The sequence below is a fragment of the Mangifera indica genome, chromosome 10 (genome assembly GCF_011075055.1).
Source record: "Mangifera indica cultivar Alphonso chromosome 10, CATAS_Mindica_2.1, whole genome shotgun sequence".
Lineage (NCBI taxonomy): Eukaryota > Viridiplantae > Streptophyta > Magnoliopsida > Sapindales > Anacardiaceae > Mangifera > Mangifera indica.
The window spans coordinates 4,714,086-4,729,911 of NC_058146.1; the positions used below are offsets into that span (position 1 = coordinate 4,714,086).

Consider the following 15,826-nt stretch of genomic DNA (forward strand, 5'->3'; position numbering starts at 1 on the left):
CCGGTCCAAAATTGAAGAAATTAGTCACAGTTATATTACATTTAATGTGCTAAAAAATGAAGAATATTCAAACACCTAGTTTGCTTGTCACAATTCTTCCACTAATCAAGGCGGCACAGGAAGCAAAATCCCAATAAAATTTCTTGAACATTCGTATCTGATACTTTAATTCTAACCCATGTACCTTTAACACGATGGGGACTGCACAATTATACAGTGATTGTACTTGATCCGTTGAATATAAGGAATCGTTTTTCACAAACCCCAAACAAGAAGTTTTTATTTTGTATTTTGGAATCCGAAGAAAATTGCATATATGTGATACTTTAATTTTCACAATTAAAAAAAAAAAAAAAAGATGTATGCATCTAATTACCTATCTCACGATATATAAGATATATCCCATAATATGATACAATATAGATAAAAAAAATATACGTATCATAAATTGTATTGAATTAATACGATACAATAAATATATAATATAATATAATACATATTACCGATACATATTGATATACGTTTTTAAAGAAAATTAGTTAAATAATAATATAGTTAGGTGTATATAAAAAATTTTAAATTTTTTAGAATAATATTTTAATTTTTAAAACATATATCTTATTATATAATATGATATATAATACAAAAAATTAAATTTTTAATATACGATTTGACTATCATATTTATGTATGAGAAATTAAAAACAATTTAAATGATACCAACCCTTCTCTTCTTTGTCATTCATCAAGGTGTTCTGGTTTTTATTCATCTATTTAAATTTCATGATAAATTTCTTTATCTTGAGTAGGGCTAAGGAAAAAAACAGTAAGGTGGTGGTGGTGGCCAAGCCGCCGTATACGCAGAGAAGAGTGGAGTCGTCATTAGATGCTTATGGTCGGGGCATTTTTACTTTTCCACAGGCCACGTCAGATTATCAGGTCCCACGTCACCTTCTTGTAAGGCCTTTGTCCTTACCCATGCCCAACCCTATTTACCTGTAGAGTATAAATAATACAAGCCTTTTCAAACAAATGAATCATACAAAATAAATCAAATTTTAAATTAATGATTAATTTTATAATTATTATATATTTGAACTCATATCCCTTTTTATATAAATCCCTTTATTATTACTCAAAACAAAATTAATATAAACAATAATCATAATATAAATCTTCCTCATCCATCTGGGTCAGTGAAAAAGTTGGTCTCACATCCACCACACATCAAGGTCCCCACATGAATCATGAGGCCAAGATTTTTCTTATCAGAGTGGTCAAAATTTTCACCATTGATTCTGAATCATAACCTACTATGTGGGATAAACTTGGGCAAAATGTTAGGGATATTATACGTACACACGAACTTGTATTTATAATTAGAGATTTTATTTGTATTAATTGAAAAAATAAATTTAAGTTTAATGATTATATTTATAATTATTTAATTAAGTATATTAAAATTTTATAAATATAATAAAAACTCAAATTTAGATTTTATCTGTAAAAATTTTAATATTTCAATCGTAATATTAACTCTTTGTTTTCATAGACTTGCAGTTTACTTTCTATTGGGGGACACAAATTTTGACTGACTGAATAGATCACACAAATGGACAATATATTGTTTTATGAAAAAAATTTCACGAATTTTGTATTTTTCCTAGTTTTTCTTATTTAATGTTTGGGTCAAAAGTGAATGAGAAAAAGATTTATATATTCATTGTTGGTTTTAGATTATGATACATGAGATGGGTCCTGTGGCGGTTGCTTTTCCCTACATTGTGCATAATTCCTGTATTTATCAATCATGCATGTACTTTCAAGACAATAAGGCATCGTATTAAAAAATTATGTACCGTTGAGTGGTATGATCTACAAAGCTAGAGATGGAAATAGGTTATGTCGAGTTGTATCATGCTGGCTCTGACATTTCCATCGTGTTAAAGGGTCGGGTCATGTTTTAAGTCTTCCAAATGACAGGTTTATATACATACATACATAAATATATATACATACATACATATATATATGTATGTATATATACATACATACATATATATATGTATATATACATACATATATATATGTATGTATATATATATACATACATACATATATATATGTATGTATATATATATACATACATACATATATATATGTATGTATATATATATATATATATATATATATATATATATAGAAAATTTCTAAAATGTCTTTCATTGAAATATGAATGTGGAAATATTTCATGTGTCAATTATAATTAATATAAATCATCAAATGTGTGTACAAATATAAACAACTAAAAACATCAAAAAACACAGTGTAGCAATGACTAAAGCCCCTCTCATGTTGTATCTCGGTTGACCAACTACCTCATCGCCTTTACCTCAACACTCACTTGCAAAACTAAATAAAAAGGGATGAGTGATAAATACTTAGTAAATTAGAGCATCTATCTTACATACAATCTTATCATATATCTTTCTCTTTCCTAGGCTCATCTTGCATTCCTATTCTTATTATCTCGTATTATTATCTAGCGTTCGTTTCTACTCTACTTTGGATGATAGGAATGCATTGTATATATATTATTCAAGCCTTATGGTGAAAGTATTCATATTCTATCTTCTTTCCTTCCTCATCTTTATGACAATTAGTCAAGATTGAAACAGGAATTTGATACTCTATCCATGTGACAACTTTCTCAGGCTATCATAGTTTATAATATATATGAACTTGTCCCTTAATAACCCTTGTACAGTTGCTTTCACATAAAGAAATGTCACATGTTCTCTCATAATCATTTCTTTGAGGGTTTGGAAGACCCTACATCATCATTCGCCTCTAACTTATGTTTTGAAGCCTTGGGTATATGACTCGATGACTTTGAAACGTGTCTCCTAAGATTAAAACTAGACCATTTAGATGATAAACTAGACTGAGCTAAGGCTCAATTTGTCTACTTAAAAATAAAAATAATAAAAACTTCATCGGAGTCCTCATTTTAGAATTAATAAAAAGTAATGGATTTATGAAAAAATGAAGAAAATATAAGAACACTTTTGATATATAAGTGGAGTCAATATCATCACAACTATTGAGTAGATATAGAAAACCAAGACATATTCACAAAAATCTCTGCCATAAACTTTATCTCTGTTATACACGTGTAAAAGATCAAGCCGACATATCCAAAGTGTAAGTGATAAGATTCCTCAATATGATAATTATTAGCACTTATGTTTAACATCAACACACGATGTCATAAATAATATATGCTAACAATATCATCACTTATTTCATCATTCTACCTTGACACACTATATGTCAAACTAGTAAAAAAGAACAATCAACTTAGATGTTAACGTTAATTTGACCTCATCACCCTATAATGACGTCCTATTTAACTATAAAAGGCAAGGTACCACAGGTCATTAGTCATGAAACATAAAAAATAATGATTCTCTTGATTAGTGGAGCATGAATTTAAGTCAACAGATTTTGTAAACCTCAACACTCCAAAGGCTACTCCCTAGTATGCAAACTGATAATAACAGCCAAACTTGTAAGTATGTTAAAGCCTTTCATAGCCTTTTTAGATAAAGTGATCAAATTCAATGGTATGTTTTTAGACATGTAGTATGAAAACTTGGCTCAACAAAGGCTATATCTCTTAGAGTGTAACTTATTGCATTCACATGTAATGCACCTAACAAACCTAAGTGGTCAAGGCATTGGATTTCAATGCTTAAAAAATTTTTTATATTAGGTTGACATCATCTTCCATCATATTATAATTGTAACTCATGGTGTGAGGTTAAGGATCAATTCTAGATGAATGAATTTAAACACTTCTCACTTTAATGATCTTGGGGATTCTTAATCTTATTCGTGCCTTAAGGTTTACATTACTGATAGGGGTCAAAGAGTGTAGGTTGGCTCCAAGGAGGATCTAACTCTTGCTTATGAGAAGAACTTACACAAAGTAAGGAAAGTGTAAACTTGTGATGTCCATCAATAACTCATGCCAACAACATCCTAGCCATCACATGCAAAACATCCCCAAGGATATAACTCATGTTAACCAAACTTGTGTATTCATGCACATTCAACATGGTGTGCCAATGCTAACTTATACCACTCATCATCGTTGTGTAGGCTAGAAACTCACATTAAAGTGATTCTTCATATGAAGAATATACGAATGAATATAGTATTTGTTACAAAACTTAATGTTGTGATAAATTATTGTTCAATCTCCCACATATTTATCCATAGAGCTCAAAAAAAGAAATATAAGCCCTTTTATCAATCATATGACTACAAGCAAAGACTACTTTATTCGTACTTCTAAAATCAAAAGGTAATGATCACTATCTAGAATTATCATTCCACATGCAATGCATTGCTATTAGTTCTGAAGTTGGGGGACACCCTAAAGTTTTAGTAATTTTTCATAAAAAGTTTCACACTACTTTGCGCAACCTATCCATATACTTGTACATACTTATTCTCTCTTATATTTGCTTGTTTATCACATAAAAGTTGTATGGATAGATTGTTACAAGTGTGGCGAAAAATAAATGGAGATGCAATTAAAGTATTAAAAATATTACTTTATTAATTGTATCCTATCACAAGTATATATTCAAATAAATTTAGTCTACAAGTACACAAGTAATTTCATTTTGTCCGCAAGTACATAAGCAACTTGACTAAAAATACCTAGTTAGATACACGAAAAAGCTTTAAGAATAAGAAGAAAATAAGGCATCTCTTTAGTTCTTTAGCTCTTCATTCAATTTAGAGCCACTCTGTCAACTAAGCCTTACTAACCTATACCAAATCAAAGATGCAAAGAAGCCCCCAGGCACAAGCTTATGGTGCCCTAACATTTTCATCTAGAACCATTTTTTACCAACTCAGATAAGGTACTATTTATAGTGACCCTAACCTATGTTGCTTAAGTTTTTCTTTGTGAACATGAATTCTACCTATGAATCCATGGAGTACTTTCACATCAGATACTCTATTTATCTGATAGAAGAATGAAACCTGGAACTTGCCAACACAAAATATAAGCATTTGAAACATGCTACATGACATTAATTTTTACAAAAAAGATTTAAAAAAAACCTACCCTAGGTATGCCCTTGCGAGAGAAAAATAGGGATTAAAGGATTGTCGAACTCTTGGAATAAACTTCAGAAGCCACCGCATACAAGTTTTCACCTTCAGTTTAACTTTTGCTTCAATGATGCAAGTGTACTCTCTACACTACTTCTTAAGAGAAGCTATAATGATGATAAAGGTAAGAGTGAAAAAAAAAAAGTCCACTTTATGGTTGCGAAGGCTCATTGAGGAATGATAACACCTTACATAATGTAAGTCATCACAGTGTACAACACTGACCCACAATCATGGAAGGTACGTAATGATTGCAAATATAGCAACAATTAAGCACATACTCCTTGCAAATTGATATGGAAAGCCATAATAAGGGTTATCATTTATCTTATCTCTCTTCAGAGAGGAACCAGCCTTCATTCTTCTTTCTTTATCAAAACTAGAAGAATATCTCATCTCTCACCGGCATAGAGAAAAAGGAAGAGCATTAGACAAAATCCTGTCAAGAAATTATTAGCTCACCATCTCAAAAGAATAACATTGATGTCCTTCTAATCAACAAGAAGACACTCGAAAAACGTATAAAGACCTACAAAACTAACTAGGAAATAATACTTTATGCAATGTGAGCTATATGGGTCATTCTTCTTCTCCTTTTATAGCTAAAACCAAACTAGCGAAAGAGAATTTATCATGTCTATCTGATCTCATCTATAGACACATGCTAGCCATCTCGAGATATAAACAATGCATGACCAATTGTGCTCTATAAGGAAATGAAATGATAAGATAGATACATTGCTCAAAGCATTAGGAGTCATTATAATGTTAGCTTGCACATCTCAATCCAAAAGATATGATAAATCTCTACATGACAATGCCCCTTTTATAGCAAAAAATCTAAAGTTTTGAAGTCTTTTTGCACTCTAAGAATTAAAGAGTAATTGTTATAAGTCAATTCCTAGCCTACAGGAGTTTAACTTGAGAATAAGCTCAAACAAGAAGGCAAGTAATCAAATGCAAACCAAAGACCTAAATCTATTCAATTTGAGCCAACCATTACGCTTCCACTAGAAGAGGAATCTCTATAAAATCTTTTATAAATATTCTTTTCTTTTTCATCAATAATGACAAATAAAAATTTTTTTTCATTTTCCTAATGGGGAGTTTTTCAATACTCATAATATTCTCTTCTTTTTTTTTCAATTGAAAAGTAATATATCAATTAGAATCTCGCAAGGATCCAAAATTGTAATCCTACTAGTTTAAATAGTTTAAATGTACAAGTGATGTGAGAGAAAGGGCACAAAAAATCCCATATAAAAAAGTCTATACTAGCTACCAAACTATCTTAGGAATTCTACCATAACACACAACAATTAATTATGATAAGGTAAACATAGACATTTTAATTATTAGAGAAAACTAAATTAAAATTTTTATATCCTATTTTTTCTATATTCTTTTCATTTTATTTGAGTTATATTTAAACACAGTAGTTAACACACTAAAATCTCTTCGTATTTAAATTGTTATTATCTTAATTTATTTTGTGCAAAACTCGAAAATCCATAAATCAATTGATACCCAAAAAAATCACATCAGCACAAAGAAAAAATAAATATACAGAAGAGTTCAGGAGAAGCTGAAGAGGTAGCTAGAAAGAGTGACCTGCCATCAAATTTCATTGATGGACTCATTAAATGAGCACGTGTAATGTATGGGATTATTAATATATCTGTTGAATGTGTTTACACGTATAACCCAAATATCTAACTCTAATATTACTCATCTATGGCTTTCAATATAATTGTACTTTGTACACTACTCTTTTTAATAAACTTTCAATTCGGTTTTAATATGTATAATTTTTATATATAAATAATAATATATTATTATTAATTAAATATTATTTTATTTTAATTTTTAATTATTTAATTATATAAAAATATATTATTATTTATATACAAAATTATGTATGACTCATTATTACTAAATAATGAACTTGGGTGAACTAGAAACTAAAAACATTAAACTCATGTTGGCATGTGTGGCAGTTGAAAAATTATGGCGAGGAATTCGCAAAAATAGAGGCGTAATTATGAAGGAACAGAAAATTTTATGTAGAGGGCCGAAGAGCTCAAATACTAAACGAACTCTTCCACATTTTTTGTGTTTAAATTCGTTAATGTATTTAATACTAGCTTTTGCATTTTTATAAGTTCAAATATACAATTAAAACGTTTTCTTCGACTATATTTTTATACAATGAAATTGAAGAATCAAAGGTTATAAGTTTCAACTACTTAATTGATAGCTGTACACATGGTGCTAAGCATGAGAAAATATTTCGACACTCAGATTTAACATTAAAATCATTTTAGATATATCTGTAAATTCAAAATTATATTCGGTTTTCATATGGGATAATTAATGTAAAGATATTATCTAATCGGTCTTGTAATGCATGAGGTATTAAAAGATTTTTTTAACTATTGGTTTAAGTATTTAACTCTGATGATACTTTGTATACAGATGATATCAGGGTTACCAAAATTTGAATCCTATCAAAGGTGTGAGTGGACATATATGTTAAATAAAACCCTCATTTAATTCTCATACAAGACAATTTTTTAACTCTTTTAAATATATATATATATTTTTTAATTTTTTTTAATGTTGAAAAAGAAAATAAAATTAAAAATCTTGGTGATGTTTATGGATAAACTGTAGGCATTGTCATTGATAAGACTAAAAAGAAAAAATGTATAACAAAGTCATAGTCATTTGCTACCGCAGTTGAACCAATTTTTATGTCACAAGCACAGTAAATATCGTGTTAATCAAATTAATGTTATTTGTATCGAGACATGAGACCTACACATGCCTGTGGGATTCAATTAATCAGAGAATTATCAAATATTATTTTAGTCGATTCATATTGTGTTTAGGTTTAAAGAGATATTCTCATCCAAAATTTAGTTTATTTTCAAATATGTATTTACAAGATTTTAAGAATTCAAACATTCACTTTTAAGTTATTAAGTTTAACAAAATACACTAGTTATAGAAGGTAGAAATATGATTTAATTAATGATATTAAAAAATATAAAAATTTATATCATTTTCTTTCTTTAGTTTGAAAAACTAATAATTTTTCTTTAGAATTAAGTTTTAAAAAGTTGTATTTTTTCTTTAGAGTTTCAATTTTCCAACAAAACCTTTCTCTTTGTGAAAACTGATACCCCTCTAACTCTCTCTCTCCCTTCTTTCTAACTTATTTTCATAAGAGACAATGAGTCTTCATTTGGACAAAAATGAATCAACGAAGATATTGATTTGTCTTTCTCATCTAGAATTGATGCCTGAAATGTCGACACTTGCAACTAATTGAAAATTTTAACGGATATTAGATAATTGATGAATGTTTAAATTTTTAAAATTTCACATGTATAAGTTAAAAAATGGACTAAACCTTCGGATAGTAATAAGTCTTTTGGCCCTTTGTTTACATAATCATGGAAAAATAATTGAGTGTGGACACAGGACACTAGCAAGAACAGAATCTTTTGTTTTTCAGGCTCGTACCTCATATACTCTCAGTCATGGCATGTGCTCTGAAAAGTATAGAGACCTTGAGTTATGCAACATCGCTTTGCTTTTCTATTGTTTTAACAGGTGGAGCCATGAATTCCCTAATCATCAATTCTCTTTAGCTTTGATCTCATTTGGCAAATTCTTTGTATGAACAAAGAAAAGCTTTCATGTTTATCTATCCAATAAATACAGATAAAATCTTCGGTTATCCAAAAAAAAAGTTTCAATCTTTCTCTTACCTTCCGACAATTCAACATAATTAATATATCTAATAAATCTTAAGGGATGTTAATTAATTGTCACATTTAGACTCAAAGCTGTAAATAGTTCTGATAAAAGACTAAAATGCAGCAAAGATTTTGCTGGGGTCAGTTTCATTTGGTCCACATTAGTCCTCTCGTTACCAAACTTTTGATTTCTGTTGACTAAACCTTACGCGTTTTAATATGCGGTCACATTTGATAATGATGTACTAATTACAATTATGAACAATTAATAGTAACAAAATGCTAAGATCCACTCCATTAATTACAAGTAAAATTGACATTCACCAACCAATACGTCATGACTCTTTAAGTCTCCCCAGTACAACCTAAACTAATCCAAAATATACTATTTTCAAAATAATAAAATTATATGTATATATTTTTAGTATATAATTTAAATATATAATAATATATTATTATATAATTAAATAATTTTAATTTAAAGATAAAATAATATTTAATTATATGATAACATATTATATATGTACTTAAATGATGTATCATACAAACCATGATTCTACCGTAATGTTAATGACAAGACATTGATAAAGTCAATAGGAATTAAAGGTTAATTACATGCCACTAATTAATTGCTAATTAATTAGTAATCATGTGGTTGAAGTTGCCCCATGCGCTTTGGGAACATCTAAAGGTCAAGAACAGAATCTATTAATCAAGTGAAAGAAATTAAACATTATCTTTTGGCTTTTGTGGTGGCTTTTGGCACCATTAAAGTGTTAAAGCAAAAGAAAGATACAGTGAGATTGCTATAGTTAGACCAAACTTTACAAAGCTATCCCAAATTTACAAAGCCATCCTGTAAGACATTATAATATTAATCACATGAAGTTTTTCTAACAAGTAGTACTATACAGTCAAACGATTATATGTTATTATATGATTAAGAATTATTTTATTACTAATTCAAAATTACTCAATTATATAATGATATATCATCGTTTATACACAAATTTATATTTATTGTTTATACACATAATTTTACTTTTTTCTAATACTTCCACTGAGGATTCGAAACTAAAAAACCCAGATGACATAAAGGATTCATAGCCGAAAAAACTTTGTACAAAAGGAATCATGGGAAAGGTTTACGTAATTTTTATATTCATATATCTATGTATATTCATTTTGTGTATACAAATTGGTATAAACTTTATATGTGTTATTAAAAAATTCGGTAATTTTAAATTGAGAATAAAATAACATACACTCATATATATATTTATTTATATTCTAAAAAATAAATACATGTAACATTATTCTTTTTATATTCGAGTACATGGTTAACATAGATGAATAGAATCTAATAAAAATTATAAATAATAAAATAAATAATGTGATTTAAGAAAACAGGTGAAATGTTTCTTTCAAGGTTGGTGGTGTCGGAATCCAATTCCCCTATCTAATAAATGTGTGGAGGAACATGTCTTTAACTCATTTTCGTGAAAAAAGTGGGAGCCTTCTCGTATATAGTTGGAAAGGAAGCTTGGCTTTGCAGCTTTTGCCACCCCCCTTATTATTTTTATTTGTTCTCTTGCTGTCACCTCCCCTTCCCACATCTCACTTTTTCTTTCTGTCATTTCTTATATAAGATAATATACAGAAGATGAGTTATAATCGAGCTCACGTGCATTTCACATGAAGATTCCCAAGGAAAATTCCATAATATATATTTAGTAGTGCTTAATAAGAGATGAATATGGTGGTGGCGGTCCTCTTCTCATATCTTTATATTTCATTGTACATGGTATCACACTAGAAAAAAAATGGGATTCTGGCCAAACGGGCCTTCATTTGCATTGGGTCCTTCATGGCTGTTGATTTGGGTCATTATGGGGTTGTGATATAAAACAAAAACCCAGTTAGTTTGTTGGAGTTAAGAACCCAATTCTAATGGGCTTGAAAGCTTGATGTAAGAACTGTAGATATTGATAGCATCTGGTGAAGAGTAAATGGGAATGTTATACGTATTAAGTATATAATTAGATATATAAATAATATATTATTATATTATTAAATATTATTTTATTTTTAATTTAAAATTATTTATTCATATGATAACACATCATCTGTATATATAATCGTGCATTTTAGAATGTGACACATCGATCACTTATATCCTAGTCAAGCCTAAAAAGAAGAAAAACTGAAAAGGGGAAACCATAAATTGAGCCCAATGAAGATTTCATCATGTGATGATCTTAGATGTATTGGCATTTTGATCACAACTTCTTGGCCATATATCGAATTGAGGTGATCTTAACATGTATTATAATTTATACTCTTTTATATATAAAATATCTCTATTATTATTTACACAATCATTTGAAAACAATAAAAAATTACTATTTTGTTTTTATATTATTTTTTTACAATTTATTTTAGTTAAAATTTTGAGATTTATTTCATCAAAGGTGAAAAAGTGTTTTTTGGCCAAAGATTGGATGGGAAAAGTAATCTACCCTTTAGGGGTCATTTGGTTCCAGAAATTTAAAAATTACCTTGGTAATCTATGTTTTATTATTTACATTACCTTGTTTAGTTTGTCAATAATAAACTATTATAATAATTTTATATTATTAATGCTGACGTGACAGGTAATATAAGTAATAATCTAATTATCACTTTTATTTTAGGTATTAAAAAATTACTAAGGTAATTTTAATTTTATTATAATTATATTATAATTTATTTATTTTTTAAATAAAAATAAATTTATTTTTAATTAATATAACAAATAATTTAAAAATAATTAAATTATAGGTATTTAAATAAAATAATTTATTAGTATTCTTTTATTATTTTTAATCAAACACAATAATTATTTATATTTATTAAATTTTATCAAATATAATAATAATTTATATCTAATAATTTTTTAAATAATTTAACTTTAAAATAAATATTTTATTTTAATAATAAAATATTATTCAAATAAAACTCCCTCCTCGTTGGAGAAAGAAAGGGCAACTATGAGTTATGCCACATTTACATATTTTGAATTGGGCCCATCAACGCTCAATTAGCGGAGAGGATGGCCCAGTCAGAGCAATTCATCATGACTTCCACGTGTTCGAATTTAAACCAAACAATGTTTTCTTAATTCAAAAATAAAACCCTAATTGTTTTTAAATCACAAAGGAGCGCAGCCGGCCTGGTCAAATTCCAAGACGTGTCTTAATAAATCTAGACGTTCATTTCCCTTCAATCGATGGCTGCAAATTCCTCAACGACCACGGAACATTCTAGAATGAATCTCCCATAAAATCTATATAACCCAACCCCAGCGTTCCACATAACCATTCAGTTTCTTATTCACAAATTACATTTTCAAATTTCTTTTCGTTTTCTTTAAAATTTAAATCTTTATAATTTTGTGTCTTGAAAATGGCCGGAAAAGGAGAGGGGCCGGCGATCGGTATCGACCTAGGCACCACTTACTCGTGCGTCGGAGTGTGGCAGCACGACAGAGTGGAGATCATTGCCAATGATCAAGGGAACAGAACTACGCCGTCCTATGTTGCTTTCACCGATACAGAGCGTCTCATTGGTGACGCTGCTAAGAATCAAGTCGCTATGAATCCAATTAACACCGTCTTTGGTAAGCACAGATCTAGTGTTATTTTTTCTCGATTCAGATCTGGTTTTGTTCGCTTGTTTTTGTTTGTTGTGTTTAGATTTATGCTATTATCTGAAAGTATCTATTTAAATCGAAATATTATTGTGTTTAGATTTATGTTATTGTACTGTTTATATATGTCGGAAGTAATAAAAAATTACGAATTTTCCTTTTTTTAAACATGTATTTTATAATGTGGCTTTCTGTAATGATGTGAAAGCCTTGAATGTCTTATACCTTTAAGTTTTACTTTCTTTTAGATTTTGCCATGTTTGTGGAATTGTTTTCATCAATTGAATATTGGTTATTGTTTTGTCTTTATAGATGCGAAGAGGTTGATTGGAAGGAGGTTCAGTGACTCGACGGTTCAGAATGACGTGAAGCTTTGGCCATTCAAGGTCATTGCTGGACCAGGAGACAAGCCCATGATTGTGGTTAACTATAAGGGTGAAGAGAAACAGTTTTCCGCTGAGGAAATTTCTTCTATGGTTCTCATTAAGATGCGTGAGATTGCTGAGGCTTACCTTGGCTCAACTATTAAGAACGCAGTTGTCACTGTCCCAGCTTACTTCAATGACTCTCAGCGTCAAGCTACAAAGGATGCTGGTGTCATTGCTGGGCTTAATGTTATGCGTATCATCAATGAACCCACTGCTGCTGCCATTGCTTATGGTCTTGACAAGAAGGCCTCCAGCGTCGGTGAGAAGAACGTTTTGATTTTTGATTTGGGTGGTGGCACTTTTGATGTATCTTTGCTAACAATTGAAGAGGGTATCTTTGAAGTCAAGGCCACTGCTGGAGACACTCATCTTGGTGGTGAGGATTTTGATAACAGAATGGTTAATCACTTTGTCCAGGAGTTCAAGAGAAAGAACAAGAAGGATATTAGTGGAAACCCCAGAGCTCTTAGGAGATTGAGGACAGCTTGTGAGAGAGCAAAGAGGACTCTTTCATCTACTGCTCAGACAACAATCGAGATTGATTCTTTGTATGAAGGTATCGATTTCTATTCAACCATTACTCGTGCCAGATTTGAGGAGCTGAACATGGATCTTTTTAGAAAGTGTATGGAGCCCGTTGAGAAGTGTTTGAGGGATGCTAAGATGGACAAGAGCAGTGTCCACGACGTTGTGCTTGTTGGTGGTTCCACTAGGATCCCCAAGGTGCAACAGCTCTTGCAAGACTTCTTCAATGGAAAGGAACTCTGCAAGAACATTAACCCGGATGAGGCTGTTGCTTATGGTGCCGCTGTGCAGGCTGCTATCTTGAGCGGAGAGGGCAATGAGAAGGTGCAGGATTTGTTGCTTTTGGATGTTACCCCTCTGTCCCTTGGGTTGGAAACTGCAGGAGGTGTAATGACTGTCTTGATCCCAAGAAACACAACAATTCCCACCAAGAAGGAACAAGTATTCTCTACATACTCAGACAACCAACCTGGTGTGTTAATTCAAGTCTATGAGGGTGAAAGAGCAAGAACCAGGGATAACAACTTGTTGGGAAAATTTGAGCTCTCTGGCATTCCCCCAGCCCCAAGGGGTGTTCCTCAGATCACTGTCTGCTTTGATATCGATGCAAACGGTATTTTAAATGTCTCGGCTGAGGACAAGACAACTGGCCAGAAAAACAAGATCACGATCACCAATGACAAGGGTAGGTTATCTAAGGACGAGATAGAGAAGATGGTTCAGGAGGCTGAAAAGTACAAGTCAGAAGATGAAGAGCACAAAAAGAAGGTTGAGGCAAAGAACGCCCTAGAGAATTATGCTTATAACATGAGGAACACGGTCAAGGATGAGAAGATTGGTTCCAAGCTTGCTGCAGCTGACAAGAAAAAGATTGAGGATGCAATAGACGAAGCCATTCAGTGGCTCGATGGCAACCAACTTGCGGAGGCGGATGAGTTTGAGGATAAGATGAAGGAGCTGGAAAGCATCTGCAATCCAATTATTGCTAAGATGTATCAAGGTGCCGGTGCTGACATGGGTGGAGACACGGCTGATGATGTTCCTCCAGCTGGCGGAAGTGGCGCAGGTCCCAAGATTGAGGAAGTCGACTAAGCTTTTTTTTTTTTTTTCTTCTAGGTCTATGGGGATTTCATGTTTTTTCGCTTTTAATTATTTAATGCAGAGACATTTATGTTGCTCGAATAGTTTCTGATGGTTACTAAGATTCCGCACATTGAACTGTAGATATATAACTTATCTTCATACGCTCAAATCCACCCACCCAATTAGAACAACATATTAACTTGGAAACTCCCATCCAATTCAAGCATGATTTTCGAGTCAAGGCAGGGAGGGAAACCGGGAAACGCTAAACCAACAGCTTTAGTGAAAAATATATAACTTTGTATAAAAGAAAGTGGAGCAATGCTATGTGTATATATATATATATATATATATATATATATATATATATATATATATATATATATATATATATATTTTGTGAAAGGGTTATTTTATTATTAATTTAAAATTATTTAAATCATATTAAAATATATTTATATGTGGATAAATTTATGTATTAAAATTGTATATATATAATTTTATTTAAGCAAATAAGTATACGATCAAATCTCTTTGTCTAATATTTTAATATTAAACTCAATTTATTTAATTTAAAAATTATGAAACTAATAATTGGATTTAAAGTGTTATTTATTTGATAGGGTTGATTTTATTTAAAAAAATAATTTAATTTAAATAAAGTTTCTCCTCGTAAGAAGAAAAATCATACTTTTTTTTAATTGTTAGTAAATTGGCCGGAGGGCTCGTGAAAGGAATAGTAATGGCAAATGAACTGTGTTTTTTCATCAACTATTACGAAAGCAATTTGAATGATAAAAGATGTAAAATTTAAAAAGAAAAGATTTGGATTTGAGATTTGTTGGTGCCGTGCCAAAATAAAATCTTTGATTTATCTTATACATAATTGTAAGATTAATTATAAAAACTAAGATTTATGGTTTGACGTGGATGATTCTGCCTCAAATAAGTCATCTCACTGGGGTGGAATTCCCTTGAAAAAAAAAAGAAAACAAGAGATTTTGGCCACAGCTTTTTAACTCGAGATTTTGGGAGAAGTATAAATTAGCTGAGAAAGCGAACATCTAAAGAGATGAGGAGAGGCCTTGCGTCTATCAGCGAGTGTTAAGATTCTTGCCTTGTTCGCTTTCATATTTTTCACGAGGC

At 30.4% G+C, this 15,826-nt stretch overlaps 1 protein-coding gene across 1 annotated transcript; it reads left to right on the plus strand.

Moving 5' to 3' along the window:
• Positions 1-12,219: 12,219 nt before the first annotated feature.
• On the plus strand, positions 12,220-14,781 carry LOC123227671 (heat shock cognate 70 kDa protein 2). The gene is made up of 2 exons (XM_044652771.1): positions 12,220-12,614; positions 12,957-14,781. The coding sequence occupies exons 1-2, from the start codon at positions 12,401-12,403 to the stop codon at positions 14,687-14,689; spliced, it is 1,947 nt and encodes a 648-aa protein (XP_044508706.1). The 5' UTR covers positions 12,220-12,400; the 3' UTR covers positions 14,690-14,781.
• Positions 14,782-15,826: the final 1,045 nt, after the last annotated feature.